General features: G+C 42.9%; 1 protein-coding gene across 2 annotated transcripts; it reads right to left on the bottom strand.

Moving 5' to 3' along the window:
* Positions 1-550: 550 nt before the first annotated feature.
* On the bottom strand, positions 551-20003 carry SGO1 (shugoshin 1). Of its 2 annotated transcripts, XM_086352371.1 has the most exons (8): positions 18606-20003; positions 17029-17181; positions 16753-16946; positions 12714-12808; positions 11029-11084; positions 9758-10519; positions 2059-2251; positions 551-1836 (listed from the first exon to the last, which is right to left on the bottom strand). In XM_086352371.1, the coding sequence occupies exons 1-8, from the start codon at positions 18943-18945 to the stop codon at positions 1734-1736; spliced, it is 1896 nt and encodes a 631-aa protein (XP_086208497.1). In that variant the 5' UTR covers positions 18946-20003; the 3' UTR covers positions 551-1733. The 2 variants fall into 2 exon arrangements, with proteins under 2 accessions (XP_086208497.1, XP_086209339.1); XM_086353213.1 differs by lacking the exons at positions 551-1836; positions 2059-2251 and adding an exon at positions 8213-8626.
* Positions 20004-22176: the final 2173 nt, after the last annotated feature.

Below are 22176 nucleotides of genomic sequence, written 5' to 3'. Positions count from 1 at the left end.
CGGAGTGGACTGCATCTGCGTGGTCCCCAGCGTGGTAACCACTAGACTTGTGGCTCCTGAGCACTTGCAATGCAGCAGCTGTGACTGAGAAGTTAAGCTTTAAAAATTGTACTGAATCCTAAGACAGCCATCCTAGAGTTTGAATGAATTCAAACAGCAGGTGGAAGGGCAGCAGCTGAATAAACAGACTGGAAAAGTAAGACTGTGATGGGAGAGTAGGGCATGTGAACCCATGATTCCATCAGGGGCAGGAAAGTCTGGGCTGACTCTCAAGGAGCGCAGGTGGGCGTGGAGGTGCAGGAGAGAGCTTGAGGTCAGGGTTGGAAGAGGCAGCTGGGACACAGACACTGCTCCCGGGACAGGGAGGCTCCCGTGAGAAGAGGAAAGAGAAGAGACACGTGAGGATGGCATTGTGACAGAAGCGACGACCACGGGGAAAGCCAAGGTTTGGGGGAGAAACGTCCAGGGAGGATGAGAGCCGTGACGGCTGAGACAGAGACGACCGGAGAGACAGGATACCTCTGTATTTAAAGACTGGAAAAAAACAAACTCACTGTCTTATACAAACTTTATTGCTCTCTAAACATGAATCAAAATTTATAGAAGTATATAAAAGTATGGGCTTCAAACTCTCAGAACTGAACTCTTATTGAATTTACTTTTTTCTTAGAAAGGTAGATTCTATTCTCTAATTAGGAACCTTGAGAAAATGAAGTCACACCAGGATCTACAGGCAGAGGCAGAGACCCCAAGCCAGCTGGTCCTCCCCGGGCAGCTGGAGCAGTTAAACCAGGCCAGACCCACTCCAGCTCGGGCCGCCATCTACTCTCCACATTGGGGTCCCAGGGTGGCTGGGTCGCAAGCTGGCTTCACATCACCTGAGTCCCTGACTCGAGTGAATTCGTGGCTTCAGGTTTGAGCACGCCTCACTTCTGCCGCTGGAGTGTCCCTCGGCCATGGACTTAGGAATTTGATCAAATGCACAAAAAAGGTCTTGGCTTTCACACACTTAACATCTGGCATTTTTGACTAAACAAGGAACTATTCTGACAGGCCGTGACGCAATAATCTGTGATTTTGCTAACGCATCACTTTCAACAACGGGCACGTGGCATTGTGGGTTTAGAGGCAGTCACTTGCCCAGTCCCTGAGCCTAAGCAACCTCCAGTTCTCTAATCACGATCTCAAACACATTTTGTCCGAAAAAATCAAATACAGCGATGGTATAAGGAACCCACAAGCAGCTCAGTGTATACTCTACTGTGAACGACAAGGATTCGTTTTATTCAAACACTGTACAAAGAGTTTCAAAAGGTCTTCAGTCTGTCTTCAAAAATTCATTCAGTCATAGTACTACCCACTTAAGGGAAAAAAAGATGCCTTATAACGAAAACATCTTAATTTGGAGAAACATGATTAATTTCCCAATGTTGGTATAAGATACATCAATTAAGTTTTTGGCAATATAAAAAAATCTAAACTACGATAGTGCTTCAGTCCAATTACTTATAGCTAGAAGAAAAATAAACCAAGTGTATCAAAGGTTTAGGAAGACACATCACTTTTGAAGTACAGTTTTGAAGACATGTTCATGATCTATAGACTTGTCAAGAGAATATTCTATGGCAACAGTTCAACCATTTGAGTACTTTTACAGATTCCCTCTTGGCGCCACAGAAGCGGGTGCAGGATGAATTTCAATAGCATCTAACACAGGCTTCATTGTACTTGCTTCACATTTTTTTTTTAGAACAGTGTCTGGAATCTTTTTTCTGCTTGAAAATAGGCGAATTCAAGAAACACAAATCCGTGAAAGGGTCCCCTCTCCTCAGTTTCCTGTAAGAGCAGAGAGAACTCTTAAGCATGAGGATAAGCATCCCAATACTAACTTACTCTTCAGTTTAAGTTTATTGTAGATCATGCCATTGTTAATATTCTCACTTCAGTTTTTCATCAAAACAGTGTATTTCAAATAAGGCTCACCCTTTAATGAAGCTCTGTAACCTTACTCTCCCAGGGGTGTCATTAAAAGTGAATTCCCACAAGCCAAATACTTACGAAGCGAGCGTGGGTTCCTTATAGTTCACGACGGCGGCTGTGCACCTACGTTTACGTAAAGACACTGGTGGGCTTTCTACATTCTTTTTTGGAGAAAGAGAAAGCTTTCTGGTTTTCATCACAGGATACAAAGGGACATTAGTGATATCCTTCAGGCTAAAATGAGGCGACTGGGGAGCTTCAGGTAGTACACCTACAAAAACAAGAACAAGTTTTATTGAGTACGCTTCCAAAAATCAGACAAACACAGGGACTGAAGCCATGTGATTACACACCTTAGATGCATCCAAAATCTGCAGAGGAAGGAAAACTCCCAAACTCATTCTACAAGCCACCCTTACCCTGACACCAAAATCAGACAAAGATACACAAAAAAAGAAAATCACAGGCCAATATCACTGATGAACATAGATGCAAAAATCCTCAACAAGATTCTAGCAAACAGAATCCAACAATACTCTGACAGGATCAGGGCTCCTGTAATGTAGGAGATGCAGGTTCAATCCCTGGGTGGGGAAAAAAGAGCCCCTGGAGGAGGAAATGGCAACCTATTTACGATAAAAAACTCTCCAGAAAGCAGGCTTAGAAGGAACATACCTCAACACAATAAAGGCCACAGACAACAAACCCACAGTAAACGTTATTCTCAACAGTGAGAAACTGAAAGCATTTCCTCTTAATATCGGGAACGAGACAGGCTGCCCATTCTCGTCATGATTATTCAACGTACTTTTGGAAGTCCTGGCCATAGCAATCAGAGAGGAAAAGGAAATAAAAGAAACCCAAATCAGAAAAGAAGTAAAACTCTATTTGCTACTATACACAGAAAACCCTAAAGATTCCACCAGAAAATTACTAGAGCTAATCAATGAATACAGAAAGTTGCAGGATACAAAACTAGCACAGAAATCCCTTGCATTCATACACACTAACAATGAAAAATCAGAAAGAGAAATTAAGGAAACAATTCCATTCACCACTGCAACAAAAAGAATACCGAGGAATAAACCTACCTAAGGAGACAGAAGTCCTGTATGCAAACAACTAAAACACTGATGCATGAGATCAGAGATGACGAGTGGAGAGATACACCACGTTCTTGGATTAGAAGAACAATATTATGAAAAATGACTATACTACCCAAAGTAATTAGATTCAATGCAATCCCTAATCAAACTGCCATTTGTATTTTTCACAGAACAAAAAATTTCACAATTTATATGGAAACACAAAAGTCCCCAAATAGCCAAAGCGATCTTGAGAAAGAAGAATGGAGCTGGAAGAATCAACCTTCCTGACTTCAGACTATACTACAAAACTACAGTCATCAAGCCAATATGGTACTGGCACAAAAAAAGAAATATAAATCAATGGAACAAGATAGAAAGCCCACAGACAAACCTATGCACCTATGGGTAGCTTTTTTTTGACAAAGGAGGCAAGAATACACAATAGAGAAAAGACAGCCTCTTCACTGAAGTGGTGCTGGGAAAACTGGACAGCTACGCGTGAAAGAATGAAACTAGAACACTTTCTAATACCATCTGTCCATGGGATTCTCCAGGCGAGAATACTGGAATGGATTGCCATTTCCTTCTCCAGAGGATCTCCCTGACACAAGGATCAAATCCAGGTCTCTTCCCTTGCAGGCAGATTCTTTTGTCTGAGCCACCAGGGAAGCCCTTCTAATACCACACACAAAAAATAAACTCAAAATAGATGAAAGATTTAAATATAAGGCCAGAAACTATAAAGCTCTTAGAAGAAAATATAGGCAGTACATTCATTGACATACATCACAGCAAGATCCTCTGTGACCCACTTCCTAGAGTAATGGAAATAAAAACAAAAGTAAACAAACGGGACTTAATAAAACTTAAAAGCTTTTGCACAGCAAAGTGAGTCACTCAGTTGTGCCTGACTCTTTGTGACCCCATGGAGTTCTCCAGGCCAGAATACTGGAGTGGGTAACCATTCCCTTCTCCAGGGGATCATCCCAAACCAGGTCTCCTGTACTGCAGGGAAGCCCAAGAATACTGGAGGGTGTAGCCTATCCCTTCTCCAGGGGATCTTCCTGACCCAGGAATTGAACCAGGGTCGCCTGCATTGCAGGCAGATTCTTTACCAGCTGAGCTACCTGGGAAGCCCTCCAAAGGGCAAAGCAACGGAAACGATAAACAAGATTAAAAGACAACCCTCAGAATGAGAAAAAATAATTGCAAACAAAACTGACAAAGGATTCATCTGCAAAATATACAAGCAGTTCACACAGCTCAATACCAGAAAAACAGAAGACCTAAACAGACTTTTCTCTAAAGACGACATAAACAGATGGCCAACAAACACATGAAAAGATGCTCGACATTGCTCATTATTAGAATGCAGTATCACCTCACACCAGTCAGAAAGGCCATCATTAAAAAATCTACAACCAATAAATTTGCAGAGATATGGAGAAAAGGGAACCCTCTTACACCACTGGGAATGTAAACTGATACAGCCACATACAAAGAACAGTACGGAGTTTGCTTAAAAACTAGGAATAGAACTACCATATGATCCAGCAACCCCACTACTGGGCTATACCCTGAGAAAACCATAATTGGGAAAGAGATGCATGTACCCCAATGTTCACTGCAGCACTTTTTACAACAGCTGGGACATGGAAGCAGCCTAGATGTTCATCAACAGATGAATGGATACAGAAATTGTGGTACATGATGATGCTGTGAAAGTGCTGCACTCAATATGCCAGCAAATATGGAAAACTCAACAGTGGCCACAGGACTGGAAAAGGTCAGTTTTCATTCCAGTCCCAAAGAAAGGCAATGCCAAAGAATGCTCAAACTACCGCACAATTGCACTCATCTCACACGCTAGTAAAGTAATGCTCAAAATTCTCCAAGCCAGGCTTCAGCAATACGTGACCTGTAAACTTCCAGATGTTTAAGCTGGTTTTAGAAAAGGCAGAGGAACCAGAGATCAAATCGCCAACATCTACTGGATCATCGAAAAAGCAAGAGAGTTCCAGAAAAGCATCTATTTCTGCTTTATTGACTATGCCAAAGCCTTTGTGTGGATCACAATAAACCGTGGAAAATTCTGAAAGAGATGGGCATACCAGACTATTTGACCTGTCTCTTGAGAAACCTGTATGCAGGTCAGGAAGCAACAGTTAGAACTGGACATGGAACAACAGACTGGTTCCAAATAGGAAAAGGAGTACGTCAAGGCTGTATATTGTCACCCTGCTTATTTAACTTATACACAGAGTACATCATGAGAAACACTGGGCTGGAGGAAGCACAAGCTGGAATCAAGACTGCTGGGAGAAATATCAATAACCTCAGATATGCAGATGACACCACCCTTATGGCAGAAAGTGAAGAGGAACTAAAAAGCCTCTTGATGAAGGTGAAGGAGGAGAGTGAAAAAGTTGGCTTAAAAGCTCAACATTCAGAAAATGAAGATCATGGCATCTGGTCCCATCACTTCATGGGAAATAGATGGGGAAACAGTGGAAACAGTGTCAGACTTTATGTTTTGGGGCTCCAAAATCACTGCAGATGGTTATTGCAGCCATGAAATTAAAAGACGCTTATTCCTTGGAAGAAAAGTTATGACCACCCTAGACAGCATATTAAAAAGCAGAGACATTACTTTGCCAACAAAGGTCCGTCTAGTCAAGACTATGGTTTTTCCAGTGGTCATGTATGGATGTGAGAATTGGGACTATAAAGAAAGCTGATCGCCGAAGAACTGACGCTTTTGAACTGTGGTATTGGAGAAGACTCTTGAGAGTCCCTTGGACTGCAAGGAGATCCAACCAGTCCATCCTAAAGGAGATCAATTCTGGGTGTTCACTGGAAGGACTGATGCTGAAGCTGCAACTCCAATACTTTGGCCACCTCATGTGATGAGTTGACTCATTGGAAAAGACCCTCATGCTGGGAGGGATTGGGGGCAGGAGGAGAAGGGGACAACAGAGGATGAGATGGCTGGATGGCATCACCGACTCGATGGATATGGGTTTGGGTAAACTCTGGGAGCTGGTGATGGACAGGGAGGCCTGGCCTGCTGCGATTCATGGGGTTACAAAGAGTCGGACACGACTGAACTGAACTGACTGATACCATTGAAAGTTACTCAGCCTTAAAATAGGACACATTTGAGTCAGTTTTGATGTGGTTGAACTTAGAGCCTACTGTACAGAGTGATGTAAGAAAGATATTGTATACTGACACACGTGTATGGAATCTAGAAGGGTGGTCCTGATGAACTTATTTGTGGGGCAGGGATGGAGACAGACCTAGAGAACAGGCTTGTGGGCGGTGTGGGAGGAGCTGAGAGCGGCAGGGAGACGCACATCAGCACGTGCAGACAGAGCGCCACGCCCGTGCTCTGCACAACCTGTGGGGTGGGGTGGGCTGAGAGATGCGAACATGAGGGGGACACGAGGACACCTGTGGGTGATTCATGCTGATGTGTGGCAGAAACCAGTACATTGTAAAGCAAGTATCTTTCAGTAAAAAAAAGTACACAAAATCCAGCATTTTATAATACAGGTTTTTAAAAACTTGTTCATCTTTTCCTCTCGGTATAACACTGAAATAATTATTGTGGCTGTGAAGAACTTACTAAAACAATAGCTTACTAAAACTTAAAATTCTTAAAAAATTTAAAGAAAAAAAATGAAAATTCTTCCATGATAGCTGGGGCACAATGAATTAGTTTCAACTATGCAACTTCACTTAGTCACACCTTATTCTTTAGAATTATCCAGGTCTCTATCGCTTTTAATTCTAACGGTTATCATCAACTGACTTCTTACAGTCTCAGAAAGCCACTCAAGTGCATTCTATTCTCCATACAGTGTTAACGGAAAAACCCAAGTGAACTTTTTGGCCAACCAAATACTAAATAAAAGAGAATTCCAAGTCATAGTCTCTGTGTAAACCAGGAGAAACGGGGTTCCCTCTAGTAAAGCTTTCCAGCTGGTGCTAGGAGTAAAGAATCCACCTGCCAAGGTAGGAGATGTGGGTTCGATCCCTGGGTATCCCCTGGAGGAGTAAACGGCAACCCACTCCAGTATTCCTGCCTGGAGAATCCCAGGACAGGGAAGACTGGCGGGTTACAGTCCAAGGGGGGACAGAGTTGAACATGACTGAGCATGCACGTGTGCTAATAAAGCTGGAAGATTAAAAAGTTACCCAAAGTTTTTCCTATCAGAAACACCCAAGTTATTCTACCTGGATCTACATCTATATTGGGAGACAGGTACCCAGCACACAGGAAGAACACAAGGCAGATAATCTCTTAAAATTGCTTTAAAAAGCAAAGTCTTTCCCAGGAAAAACTAAACTTTAACTGTAAAATGATTTTATGTTTAATAACCACTGTTCAGGCCTACCTGGGTTTCAGATATTCTGCCTTTCTTGTCTCTACATAAACAAACTGTACTATGCTAATTATTCCAACTTTTGGTTTGGAAACTATGGTTAAACAACATCAAATCAGTTGCTATGTTCTGGAATAAAGCTTCTAAAACTTTTACCCGTATATCAATCTTCCAGGAAATTTGTTAAAAAGATACAGATATGATTCAGGATGCAGGGTATGGCATGCGATTCTGCTTTTCTAAGAAGTTTCCAGGTGATGCTGAAGGTCTGGGGACCAAACTCTGAGCAACACTAGTGCTTTTTTCCTTTAAAAACTTACGAAAATCTAAGTACAAAGATGGAGACGACAGTGTGAGCCCCCAGTTACCCAGCTTCAATAATTATCAACATTTGGCCAATCTTGTTTGATGTACTCTAAAATCATTACAGCATACTTCTTAAAAGAGATATTTGCATGCTACCAATGGGGAAACCAGAGAAGGCAATGGCACCCCACTCCAGTACTTTTGCCTAGAAAATCCCATGGATGGAGGAGCCTGGTAGGCTGCAGTCCATGGGGTCGCTAGAGTCAGACACGACTGAGCGATTTCACTTTCACTTTTCACATTTATGCACTGGAGAAGGAAATGGCAACCCACTCCAATGTTCTTGCCTGGAGAATCCCCGGGACTGGGGAGCCTGATGGGCTGCCGTCTATGGGGTCGCACAGGGTTGGACACGACTGAAGTGACTTAGCAGTAGCAATGGGGAAACAGTGGAAACAGTGGCTGACTTTATTTCTGGGGGCTCCAGAATCACTGCAGATGGTGACTGTAGCCATGAAATTAAAAGACGCTTACTCCTTGGAAGAAAAGCTATGACCAACCTAGACAGCACATTCGAAAGCAGAGACGTTACTTTGCCAACAAAGGTCCGTCTCGTCGAGGCTATGGCTCTTCCAGCGGTCACGTGTGGATGAGAGGTGGAAAGCAGAGTGCAGAATCGATGCTTTTGGACTGTGGTGTTGTGGAAGGCTGTTGAGAGTCCCTTGGACTGCAAGGACATCCACCCAGTCCATCCTAAAGGAGATCAACCCTGAATCTTCATTGGAAGGACTGAGGCTGAAACTGAAGCTCCAATACTTTGCCCACCTGATGCGAAGACCTGACTCACTGGAAAAGACCCTGATGCTGGGAAAGATTGAAGGCGGAGAAGGGGACAACAGAGGATGAGATGGTTGGATGGCATCACAGACTCAATAGACATGAGTTTGAGTAAACTCTGGGAGTTGGTGATGAACAGGGAGGCCTGGAGTGCTACAGTCCATGGGGTCACAAAGAGCTGGACACCACTGAGCAACTGAACTGAACTGTACCACCTAACTGGGCTTCCCTGGTGGCTGAGCTGGTAAAGAATCTGCCTGTAGTGCAGGAGACGTGGGTTCGATCCCTGGGTTGGGAAGATCCCCTGGAGAAGGGAATGGCAGCCCACTTCAGTATTCTTGCCTGGAGAATCCCACGGACAGAGGAGTCTGGTGGGCTACAATTCACAGGGTCACAAAGAGTCAGATATAATTGACTAACACCATCCTAACAACCGGAACAGTGCTGTTATGGGGATCCAATGAGCTAGCATGACAGCATTTTGAGAATGATAAAATTTGCCTGTTTATCTTCGCATACTAACTATTAATACAGTTCCCAGACGAGAATCTTTGTGGGCAGCAGCAGGCTGTATTGTCAATATTTGGACTACTTTCTGATCTAACCAATAAAAGCAAGATTTTCTAAGCCACAGTTTTTAGATGTTTTACACATGTCTTATAAAATGCTACTAAGGAATTGAGGAAAAGGTTTTCTTGGTCTTATTAGGCCACCTTCACGAAATAGAAAATTCTTTTAAATTCTGGGTCCTGTCAAGTTGACGATAAAGCAAAGTCATTAAAATTACAGGTCGCTGGATTTAAGTTTGATTTCATTTTCAGGGGGTGTTTTGGAGGAGTGCATAACAGGCATTTTAATTCAACCTAACTCCACAACTTTCCTTGCTTTGGAAGGTTTCATTTACTGAAAGTAAAAACACTCTCTCCATGACAAGTCCTATTTGTTCTTAAAGAGGATTTAAATTAGCTTAAAGTATGTCAAAGCTACACACTGTGGTTTGCACCCCCAGTCCCCCACTATTTAATTTTCCCCAAAGAGACAGATGCTAAGTCTATAACCTCCTCCAGAGAAGCAGATGGTAAATGCTAGTATGAAAGTACAAGGAGTGATCATTTATCATAAACATCAAGAGTGCAGGCAAACAAGTAAATCACTTACCAGGAGGCGTCTCCGTTGTCTCAGAGCCCCCACGTCTCAGCGCTCGTCTAGGCCGAGGCCTGGGGACAGGACTCCTCGTTGATTCACTGCTGAGACCTGGACTGGACTTGCATGTGGGAACATAGAGGTCATCGGAATCATCTCCTGAACAGCTTGATTCACAGGTGCTCACTTCAGATTCATTGCTGGTTTCCTCTCTTGTAGCATCATTGCACACTTTTTGCCGGAAGGGAGTAAGGTGAACACCTTCTTCCGAATTAAAATTGTAAGCGTCACAGGAGGTTAGAGTTTTATTCCCACTTTTGCTCCCTTTACACTTTGATACAGATCTTGATTTCCCCCTTTGGTTAGCTTTCGCTTTTCCTTTTCTTTCTTTGGCACCTCTGTGCTTGCTTTCAGTTGGCTGTGATTTATAGTCATAAGCATCTTTCTTTGTTTTGGTAGATCGTCCTGGGTGAACCAGCCTTGGGGATAAGTAAATCTGACTCCTGCTGTACCGACAAACACTTTGTTCTACGTTTTCAGGTATCCGTGTGCTTATTGGTGGGTCTACAAATCTAATCCTTTCTAGTTCCAAAGAGTCCTCTGACAAGTGACTGATTCCAAAATCATCCACAGCACTAATCTGACATGGACTGTTAATGTATTTCTTTAAACCACGACGGAGAGATATAGTTCTAGGTAAGACAATATCAGTTGACTTATCTTCACTTGAATCCAAATCGAATCCTGGTCTGTCTTGAGAAATAGTAGGTACTGGCTCTGAGAATTAAAAAAATAAAATAAATGAGAAAAACAGGTTCACTTTATGGAAATTTAAATTAAGAATGTTAGAATTCAAAGTTAAAAATGGAACTAATGAAAATTCTTTCTGTAGTTTTCCACTTACTCTAAATAAATAAAAATCTGGGGAGCTTACTATTTACTTCCTTTTGACTGTCTATACCTATATATTCAAAGGTTGTTACAAGGGTTAAGTAAGATAATGTATGTTAAGTGCCTAACAGAGTGTAACACATCGTAGGCTCAGTAAACTGCAGCCGCAGTTGTAACCAAGGTTTCTGACTACAGATTTGGAAAAATAAAAATGGATGGATTTTAAAACTCTTTTGTGATTCTGTGTAAAATAGACAGATATTTGCTTTGAGCAGAATACCAGATGAGCAGATCTTAAAAGGTAAAAAAACAAAAATTAGAGAAATTTAATTGCTACTTGTTCTCAAAGATCTCATCGTGCCTTCACGGTATTTTTAGATTTTCACTTGAATTACCTTCTCCTTGGAATGATTCTTCTTGTCCTGGACAGTCAGCACCCTCAAGCACTTGCCTTAGAAAGTACCAATAAAAAATAAAAAACTTAAAACATTTATGCAATAAAAGAATTTAAGACTTTCTACAAAGTTTTTTTCTTTTAGTAACATTTCATAATTCCATTCTATATCAGTATATCTGTTCTGTATCAAAGGAAACCAAAAAACACTGATGATGATGACATGGAAGCAGATTTGTTATGACTGATATTCAACTCCCCCTAGGAGGAGCACATCAAACTGAACAGTTTCTCCTGAACACTTTCCCTAACTCATCATTTTATTTAACTGGAGAAATAGCCAATCAGATTGATGTATAAACTACATTAAAAGAAATTCAGTTAGATGCCTGTTCTGGAGCCTACTGTATCACTAGCCAAGCTGTGATTTTCTTTGGTACAACATACTTTTGTGGCATTTACCTACTGACTCCTCTGAATTCACACTGTTCATTTTCTTTAAAAAAATTTTGTCCCTTTGGTTCATGAAATAAGAAATTTCCATTTTTATGCTTTAATATGGCCATTTCATTCTAATTTTATTTTTTTTCTTACAAAATCTACCCCTCTAGACATCAAAACTTAAGCACAAGTTGTGAAAATAGAGTAATAGCAACCAGTCAATAACAATTTTAGAAATCTTATAAAAACTCAATTACCTCATCTTACTTTTTGGCCATCACATAAATATTGCATCAGATCTTAATATTCAACAGTTTAAAAACTACTCATGATTAAAATTAATATGGGGACAGAAATCACATTAGTGATTACTTCCACAAGGAGAGGGGCACAAAGGCACAAACTCCAAAGGGACACGAAGGGATGGTTTATGACGGAGCTTTCACCTGGGGACACTTAACCTGCCCGTTCCCCTGGGGCCTCAGAACGTCTGCAATGTCTAGACACACCTTTGGTCCTTACAGCTATCAGAGGCGGTTGCTGTTGGCATTTGGTGGGTAGAGGCCGAGGATGCTGCTAAATGCCCCACAGTGCTTAGGACCACGCCCACAACAAAGAATGATCCAGTCCAAACAGTCAGCAGTGCTCAGCTGAGAAATCCTGGCCAGAGCAATGGCAATGCTCTGCACTTTAACCCAGGTTTCAGTTCACAGGTGTATATATTAGTCCAACTCACTGCACTCTGTAATTGAGATCTGTGCATTTGACTAATCTAATTTTATTTCAGTAATTCATAAGCAAACAAATAAAGTACCCTAATTCAAGAGAAGGAGTATATGAGGTCTGATGGTATTTCAGAACCAACTGGACAAGCGAGTCAGTGTGACAATTTGTTAAATATGGTAGTTTATTAGATTTCTTTTCTAAACCAGACTATTTGTGTTACTGGCAAAATAACCAACATTCGAATGTCCAATTCTTAGAATAAAAACACGATACAAGAAAAATACAAATGAAGCTTCAAGAGAAGCTTCTTATCCCTAGACATCAAAAAGTAACTAAATAGAAGAAAGCTTTGGTGTGGCTATATAGGACAGAATTTCAACATATCAAAATTTTCTTAAATACATTCTTGAGAGAGTACCAGACTTCAAATACGTGCCTCAGTATGATGCTGATTTCCTTTCACAAATGGATCACAGTTAAATATTTATTGGTATTGATAATAATGAATTCGATACTAACGGTAAGTGCTTCACAAATACATCCCTGGAGCTGTCGTCACTACTGGAGTCCATTCCACTTTTGGAGTCCATTCCAGAGGGACATAATCCTAGGTTCTGTTAATGTATTGAAACAAAGAAAACACTGGTACAACCAAAATATTCACAACGAAGCATTCATTTACTCAACAATAGATACTTACTGATAGTCTGCTATGGTCCCAGGGACTATTCTAGGAACTGAATCCAAAACTAGAAAACAGAATAAGTACTACCCTCTTAAAGCTTACAATCTAGCATAGGGAGAGAAAAGGTAAAAAAGCTAGTAGTCATAAATGCAATGGAGGAAATATTTACTCAGGGTGAAATGGCAGAGTAACTGATGTCTGGAGGGCTTTTAGGTGGGATGACTTTCATCTGAAATCTGAAGAAATGCAAAGAGCCAGCCACTTGAAGGAGAAGCACTGGGAACAGAAAATACAAAAGTCATGATGTAGGAAAACCCTTGCTGTGTTTAGGAAAGAAGGCCACTGGGGCTGGAACAGTCACAGGAAAGACCAGGAGGTGGGCAGAGGCCAGATGATGCAGGGCCTGAGGGCCATGAGTTTGACTTTTTTTTTTTTCCCCCCAGAAAAAGACCAGTCTCTTGGTGGGTGACACAGGTTGGGCATGGACCCCAAGGCAGTTGCCCACCTAAAGGGAGGCCCCCCGACAAGACACTCTGCGAGGCCTGCTCTTCTGGCCCCAGCTGGTTGGCTCTGGATGGGGTTTGGGGGGCCCGTGACACTCACTGGGAAGTCATTTAAATATTAAGCAGGGAAGTAAAATGATCTAAGTTTTAAAAAGATCAAGCAGACCACCATGTGACACACGGACTGAAAAGAGCCAAAGGCACAGCAGCTGGGAGTCGTCATGTCAATCAAGCAAGACACGCCCACTTGGACTGAATCCTACAGCTGTGAAGGTTTGGCCTAGAAGGTTTTGGGGTAACAAAGTGTGCTCGCATTGAATAGGGGTGGAGGTAGGGACAGTAAGCGAGAGGGAAGCTTCTTGTGGTTCTGACTTGGCCAAGCAGCTGGGCTGCCTTATTGAGCCAAGCAAGACTTATAGAGGGATGCACAAGTCCACAGTATCTTTGGGAGGGGGAAAAAGTAGAGTTTATACTTTGTACAAAGTATGTTTGAGATTCTTTATAATACTTAAGTGAATATATCAAGTAATAACTGTGTGTGTGTAGATCTTGAGCTACACACTTGGAAGTCACCAGCAGGCAGACAGTATTTAAAGCTGTGGGAAGGGATACAGTGGGTCTAGGACAACTGATGTTTAGGAGTAAAGAAGAAGCCAGCAAGAGAGACGCACATGGCATAGTCAGAAAGGTAAACAAGGAGATTATGATGGTAAGAAAGCTAAGATCAAAGTACTTCCAACAAAGTCATCCCTGTACCATAGTAGTACTTCAAGGCCAACAAGAAAGAAAAGTGACCAAAGTTACTGACTTTGGTAACACAGAGGTTTTGGTGACCCAGATATACAGTGATAATAGAATGGTGGGGATCAAAGTCTGACACAGAATTCAAATGTGAATGGAAGCTGAGGAAGGGAAGACAGTAAGTGCTCTGTTCTCTTTGGAAAAGTTCTCCTGTGAATGGAAGCAGAGAAATGAGGAGACAGCAGAATGAGATCAGGAGAGGTTCTATTTATTTTCTTTTCCTCTTAAGGTGAGAGAGATACTAAAAGCACATTTGTACATAACTGGAACAATTGGGTAGAGGGAGATAAATGCTGGATGAGAGTGCAAACTTTCAGGAGCAAAGTCCTAGAGGAGAAGAAAACAAGAGAATCAGATCACACAGGGAGGGACTGGCCTTGGATAGGAGCAGACACTTCAGCCAATGGCACCAGAAGGAAAAGGAGAGACAGCGTAGACCTAGGCAGATGTGTATAAATAGATGTGTGTCAGGGAAACAAGAGGCCCAGTCTGATTCCTTAAAAGTCATTCCAATTCAGTGCAGTTGTTTTATGAAATGTGATGGACAAACAATATACAGACATTATAATGAATAGGTTGAAACTGTTCATCAGAAATAAAACTGGAAACTTAATCCTGTTAATAAAAGTTTTAAGTTGATTATCAACACAGCTAATGTTCTAAAGCTAGTATTACTGAAGGTAAATAAAGGCGGATATTTAACTACAGAGAGATATAAAATTTTACAAGATCCATAATAAAATGTAAGAAACGCTATTAGTACTGTCTAATTAATCCTTAAAAGGCAAGATAATTATTGGTAGGCAAGAAATAAAAACATTCCCATTAAAGCATTTTAAGCTTCTCTATCACTACAAATTGACTTGATAAACAAGGACGCACAGGTACACAATGATGGTTGAGAGCAAGCGACACATCAAACGTGTGGCAGAAAACAAACCGATGTTTTAAATGCTAATACTCTCACCTAGCAACTTAACACTATCTTTTAATACTAAAAATTCATTGATCAATGTCAAAAGGTCTATAATAAAAGAATTTTTTCACCAGTTTTTGTGATTATCTTATTGAATATTCACTTGACACTATTCTGTGTGATTTCCGCAAAAATCTGAAAAGGGAAGAGGAAGAATCAAATGTCTTTGGAGAAATGTTTTGCCTCACTAGTTGACCAAAGAAAAAACTTAGGAAAGATTACATTTTGAGGGAAAAAAGTTTTGTTTTGTTTTTTAAATAATCTAACCCTTACATGAAGGTTAAAAAGAAAAAACAATCTAATCTTTATAGGTAATTCTCTATCACACTACAATGCATATTGCATGTGTGTGTATACATTCTATGTATTATACACAGAAGAGATACGCAATCACCTTAGTTGCAGGGAAGCAAGAACTCTTTCACTGACCCCTCCTCTAGGTGGAGAAAGGACTTAACTCCTTTCTTGAGCCCACCCCCGACCCTAAGCACTAGGCTCTGGCTTCTGCTGCCCTAGGTGCCAGCACAGCTGTCTTCACTGGTATGGCAAACAGACAGACACCTAAGTGTTTCCACCTGACTTCTTTCTCTGCCCCATGGAGCTTCCCTGGCAGTGGCCTTTAGGAAATGAGAGGAGACTGACCCAGAGAAGATCCTAAACCAAACTTTCTCCATGTGTTGCTTTGGCTGGCCTTTCTATACACCCCTGGACACAAACAGAATCAGATTAAAAAGCTGACAGCAAAATGTTCAAGATATTTCCTGTTTGGCAGTTAATGTATAGTTGTCCTGAAGGAAATCAGTCCTGAATATTCTTTGGAGGGACTGATGCTGAAGCTGAAACTCCCATACTCTGGCCACCTGATGCGAAGAGCTGACTCATTGGAAAAGACCCTGATGCTGGGAAAGATTGAAGGTGGGAGGAGAAGGGGATGACAGAGGATGAGATGGTTGGATGGCATCACTGACTCGATGGACATGGGTTTGGGTAGACTCTGGCAGTTGGTGACGGACAGGGAGGCCTGGCGTGCTGAGGCTCATGGTGTTGCAGAGCTGGATATGACTGAGTGACTGAACTGAACTGTCCTAACTTAGCCAACTAGTAGGTAAAAAGGATTCTCCATAAAGCACTTAACTACTTCTCATCTCCCCAGTTAAGGCAGTCCTTACATTAACCCCACTGGTGTAGCAAAACTACACAGAAAAGTTGGATTAACAGCACTGATTAAAACTTCTGCACTACTCTGCTTCGACCACCACTTCCAGCCCTTCGGCTTACTTGCCCTCCCTTTGCCTCAGTTTGCTGACCATTCAGAGGGTCTGGCCGTGCAAGAGACTCAAGTATTTCTTTTATACCTGGTCTTGCTGCAGTCTTTCGGAAGCAAGTTATAGGAGTATTACCAGTATTCTTGAAGCATTCTTAACTGGCCACACACAACTACGGGGCCACAGCACTGAGAAAAGACGTTCTGACCAGCTCACTAATAACAGAGCTATCAGTATAATTAATTAAAAAAAAACAATTGATCTAAATTGATAATTTAAGGCTTTAACATTTTCTTCCTAAGAAATCCAGCCTTCCCGATGAAAATACCTGAGCAGGTTCTTCTGTCTGTTGTGACGTAAGTTTATTTTTCAGTGTGTACAGTTGGTAGCTGAGGAGGTAACACTCTCTCCGCAGCTTTAAGATGACATCGTGGGCTTCTTTCAGTTTGGACTTTTCATTTTCCAAAGCTAAGGCTAACATTCTGTTGTTGTCTTCATAGTTTAGCACTTTGGAAGTGTTGGCTAAAAGAAAATAAATTTTTTTAAATCAGTAATTAAATCTAATCTTAAAAAGTGATATATAGGAAACATGAAAGTCTCTTACTGATTGTTTGGCATGGCGCAATGATCAAAGACTTTCGTTTAACCTCTGTTAAATTTTTACTCCTTTTCTCTTTTATTTGTTTCTTTATGTCTTCAAGACTATCTTGAAAAGACTTTTTGAGGCATCTTTCCTTGGCCATCTTCTGCTCTAGGACTTTAAAAATAATAGAAATCATTTAATTTTTGAAGAGGTGGTATCAAATATAAAACAAAATTGAAAACAGGCTGTCCATAAAAAATGATTAGACCCTTGGTAACTGCAGAATCAGCCCAAAGTAGATAGCTAATCTGGTAATAACCTATATTTTGCAGCTTTTAAATTACACTAATGTCTGTGGCATAATTTTATCCTCCTCAGGTACTTTATAGGAAAGGTTTAATCAATAAGATTTCCAACCCAAAGACTCTGTAATATGCCACTTATTAATTCTGTAACAAATACTGGGGGCTTACTATACACGAGGCACTATGATGGCATCAGTATTTTGCTACTAAATACAGACTACTGTGCATGAACACCTTTGCCCTACATTGTACTTTGCAGATCTTAAAATTACAAAAAAAAATTCTCATTTCCTATGGCAATCTATATACATAAGTTTTCACTACAAAGCACGTCTTCATTTCCTCTGAGTTTGTCAAATGTTTTCCTGAACCTTACATTTTCTTGAGTATTTTCTCCAGGCGTTTCTTATTTTCCTCTGGGCTCTTAAATATAGATACTGTAGATTTCACTTAAATATTTTCTTTCTGCCAATACAGATACATATACTGGGATCCTTCCAGGCCAGCCAGGACAACTACTATTTTTAAAGCGCTGACTTCAAGTGGGATGTATAAAACATACTGTCTACCACAAGGAAGCTTCTTTAGTTCAAACCTGGAGATGTCTGCGAGCCACACAAATTAGGCAACTAAGCCAGTTGGCTTAGTTATTTTAAAAGCAGTCTTTCTTAAAAACTTTCGTTCGTACATTAAGTCAACTTAAAATTAATAAGGAGATGAGCCCCGTCAGAAGTCTCCTTCCCGCCTGGGCCGACGGTCTTAACAGGGGGTGTGGCGGCCAGCAGGGCTGGAGAAGTCAGGACAGGGCCGCACTGGACTCGGGTTTAGGGATCTGGAATCCAAAGAACCAGGGCGGGAGCTCTCCACCCGTCGCCCCTGCCGCTGGGTGGCCGGGAGGACCGGCCAGTGCGGCTTCTCCAGAAGGAGAAGCAGCCAAAGCGAAGGACGCCACCAGCTCAGGCTGCCGGCCTGCGGGCTCTTCCGCTCGAGCCTGGGCTTCAAATCCCGCGAACGCTTCACCTCCCGATCTCCGGGGGGCGGGAGGTTCAGGCCCTACTGAACAGGAGGAACTCTGAGAGCGGCGCCAGCAGGGCCGGCCCCAGGTCCGAGCTTCTGGCCGCCGAACTAGAAGGACCGGGAGACCCCGCGGCGGGGGGCGCGGTACGGCTGCAGGGGGCGCGGCACGACGACCCTAGGCCCGGAAAGCCGCAGCGCCCTCCCTGGAGAAGGCAGCCGGGGCGGGAAGGCGTGAGGCCCGCAGACCCGCCTCGCGCGGGACGCCCAGAACGGTACCTGGGCCACGGCTTCCGCCGCAGCTGCTGCTCTGCTCACACCAGGCTCCGCGGGAAGGCACAGCCGCGCACGCCGGGACCTCCGGGACCCCAGCCTCAGACCCCGGGTTGCGCCGCCGTCCGCGTTCAAACTCTCCGCCGCGCGCGTCCATTGGCTGACGGTCACGTGACGCGGCAGCCCTCCCGGCATAGGCGAAGCCCCGCCCCCTGGGCGGTGTTGACTGACGCGATCTCGCGGGGACTGCGCCTTCGCGCGGCCGCGGCCGTTTCCCGCGGGGCGGAGTCTGTGGTCTGGCGCTTTTCGGCCTCCCGCTGTGGGGTTTAGGGGACGGAGCCACCATGACACCTTGAGGGGCGGGGACTTTAGGGAGTGAAAAGCTTCCGGTTTACTGCGCCCAGCGCCGGTCTTCGAGGTCGTGCGCAAGGGCTCCCTCTGGCGAGAAGAGTCTTCTTGGTGGTTTGCCGGCTGAAGCAGTCAGCCCACTGCATGGAGGCCGTTAAAGGGGTGGGGTTCTGCAGGCCAGAGTACTGGAGTGGGTAGGTCGTTCCCTTCTCCAGGGATCTTCCCGACCTAGGGATCGGACCCAGGGCTCCCGCATTGCAGGCGGATTCCTTACCTCTGAGCCACCAGGGAAGCTTCGGTTAAAGGGATATGCAAGCCGAAACAGAGAGGAGCTTTTGGAGAAACTGGATTTTGTTAGGGAGGTTGCAGACACCTGAAATATTCAGGTCCAGGTTCTTTATCTTTGCCTCTCAGAAAATGACAGTAGTGTCTATTGAGTTACCTGCCCAGAAGCCTGGGAAAATCTTCCTGATTATTTATCATCCCTTAGCTTTTCCGTCGGAGAAGGCAATGGCACCCCACTCCAGTACTCCTGCCTGGAAAATCCCATGGATGGAGGAGCCTGGTGGGCTGCCGTCTCTGGGGTCGCACAGAGTCGGACACGACTGAAGTGACTTAGCAGTAGCAGCAGCAGCAGCTTTTCCTTGTCCTATTGGTCACCCAGTCCTGTCAATTCTTCTAAGTATTTTTCAGGTCCACAGTTGGAGCAAAACCAGAAATGAGTGAAGGGCCTCTGGCACGTAGCAGCCAAGAATTAAACGATGTTGCTTGTTTCTTCAGCTGTTACTACTAACAAACATTTGTAGCTGGACCCATCCTTGACAAAGTGGGTTATTCTTTGACTCTATGTAGATTATACTCTGCACCTGGCCTTCTTCTCCCCCTGTACTCTCTTGTCAGTTCAGTTCAGCCGCTCAGTAGTGTCCAACTCTCTTGTAGCATTCTTTATTTCAGAAAGAAGGTAATGGGCCTATAATTTTAGGGACACCAGTCGCAGTTGCTGAGTTGCCTGATGCTAACTGTGGCGTTTTGAAACTTTGCGGAAAAAAAAAAAAAAAAAAATGCAGGGCCTTCATGAGAATATAAAAACCTCTCCCTATTCTTGAGAGTGGAGGGCACAATTCTTGAGGCGCTAGCCTTCTGCGTTTCCCTTTTGCCTGGGAAAAATACTGAAGCCACTCTTTTCTGTTTCCTTGAAGCTCTGTCTCTGTATTTCTGTTTGGCTTGGGTGGACAGGGAGCCAAGGTTTTAGCAACCAAACCCTATTTTCCATCCCCTAATCCAAGCAACTACCTAATTTCTATCAACTGCGCTGGGACCTACTCTGACTGCAAACTCCATTCTGTTGTCAGGGTGTTTTCTCCAAAAGGCGGGCTCTGACCTTAAACAGATTTAAACTTTCTTCATGTTAGTGTGACCTTACTGCTACTGCTACTGCTAAGTCACTTCAGTCGTGTCCGACTCTGTGTGACTCCAGAGACGGCAGCCCACCAGGCTCCCCTGTTCCTGGGATTCTCCAGGCAAGAACACTGGAGTGGGTTGCCATTTCCTTCTCCAAGGCATAAAAGTGAAAAGTGAAAGTGAAGTCGCTCAGTTGTATCCGACTCTTAGCAACCCCATGGGCTGCAGCCAGCCAGGCAACTACTCACATGTTAATGTCAGTGACTGCTTGGTAGCCAATCAGCTACAAACAAGTTTAATAATTCTACTACTACTACTACTACTACAACAATTCTACTACTCTAAAAAAGTGGAAATGTTAGTAACTAATCACACAAAAATGAACTCATTCATTCATGCTTTATGAACTGAGCTGACTACTGAAAGCTAAGTTTCTAACCACTTCTAGTTTGAATACTCCTAATTCACCAGAAGAATTGATGCTTTTGAACTTCGGTGTTGGAGAAGACTCTTGAGAGTCCCTTGGACTGCAAGAAAATCCAACCAGTCCATCCTAAAGGAGATCAGTCCTGGGTGTTCACTGGAAGGACTGATGTTGAAGCTGAAGCTCCAATACTTTGGCCACCTGATGTGAAGAACTGACTCAGTTGAAGAGACCCTGATGCTGGGAAAGATTGAGGGCAGGAGGAGAAGGGGACAACAGAGGATGAGATGATTGAATGGCATCACCCACCCAATGGATGTGGGGTTGAGTAGACTCTGGCAGTTGGCGATAGGGAGGCCTGGCGTGCTGCAGTTCATGGGGTCGCAAAGAGTCGGACACGACTGAGCGCCTGAATTGAACTGAATTCCCAGTTTGTTTCTTAATGAAATATTCATATCAAGTAGTGCTGTCTGAATTTTCTTTTGAGAATACTTCTGTGTGCAGGTTCTGTATCAGTACCTCTGTACCTGGGGCCCCAGGGGGTACTTACAGCGCTGAGAGGCATTTCTGGTTCCTTTGGGACAGAGCTTGCTTTGGACATAGAAGAGCAATGGTGTTCTATAAAATATGAATAACTGAGGAGCGTTATTATTTTCTAACAGTGTTTTCTTGCCACTCTAAAAATGATGTCAGAAGGAAAATGAAAGATAGGACAACTCATATAATTTTCTTTCAGTCCATCTCTATTCATTAGTAAGCTGAAGGTAAGAAACTGTTGGTAGAATGTGCACATATAAAGAACTATAAACAGTTCGGTCAGTCTTGTGTGGCATTTCTACTGTTCTGGTAAGAATGAAATGCATACACATGTAAGAGTTGTGAAATATGAATTGTGTGATTTTGGTGACTCTGCAAATGCAAGTTAATTGCTCTTATGTTTGCATTTAAAACTAGCATTGTACAGTACAATGATGAATGGTAACATTCATGCTGATGCTTGAAATTTTAAATTTTGCTTTACTTAAAATGACATTATATGTCAAATGAAAATACACATTGACAAATTGAGGCAGATACTGTGGAAGAAAGGTAGAATCTTTATATACATGGGCTTCCCTGGTGGCTCAGAGGTTAAAGCGTCTGCCTCCAATGCAGGAGACCAGGGTTCAATCCCTGGGTCAGGAAGATCCCCTGGAGGAGAAAATGGTAACCCACTCCAGTATTCTTGCCTGGAGAATCCCATGGACGGAGAAGCCTGGTAGGCTACAGTCCACGGGGTCGCAAAGAGTCAGACACGACTGTATACACACACACACACACACACACACACACACACATATACAATGAACATAGGGGTTCATATATCTTTTTAAATTAGTGGTTTTTTCCTCAAGAAAGTACCAG

The sequence above is a fragment of the Bos grunniens genome, chromosome 1 (genome assembly GCF_055505025.1).
Source record: "Bos grunniens cultivar Pamir isolate PY7600 chromosome 1, Bosgru_T2T1.0, whole genome shotgun sequence".
Taxonomy (NCBI): Eukaryota; Metazoa; Chordata; class Mammalia; order Artiodactyla; family Bovidae; genus Bos; species Bos grunniens.
Note: the sequence above shows the minus strand (reverse complement) of the source record. Positions and strands in the feature narration are given on the sequence as shown.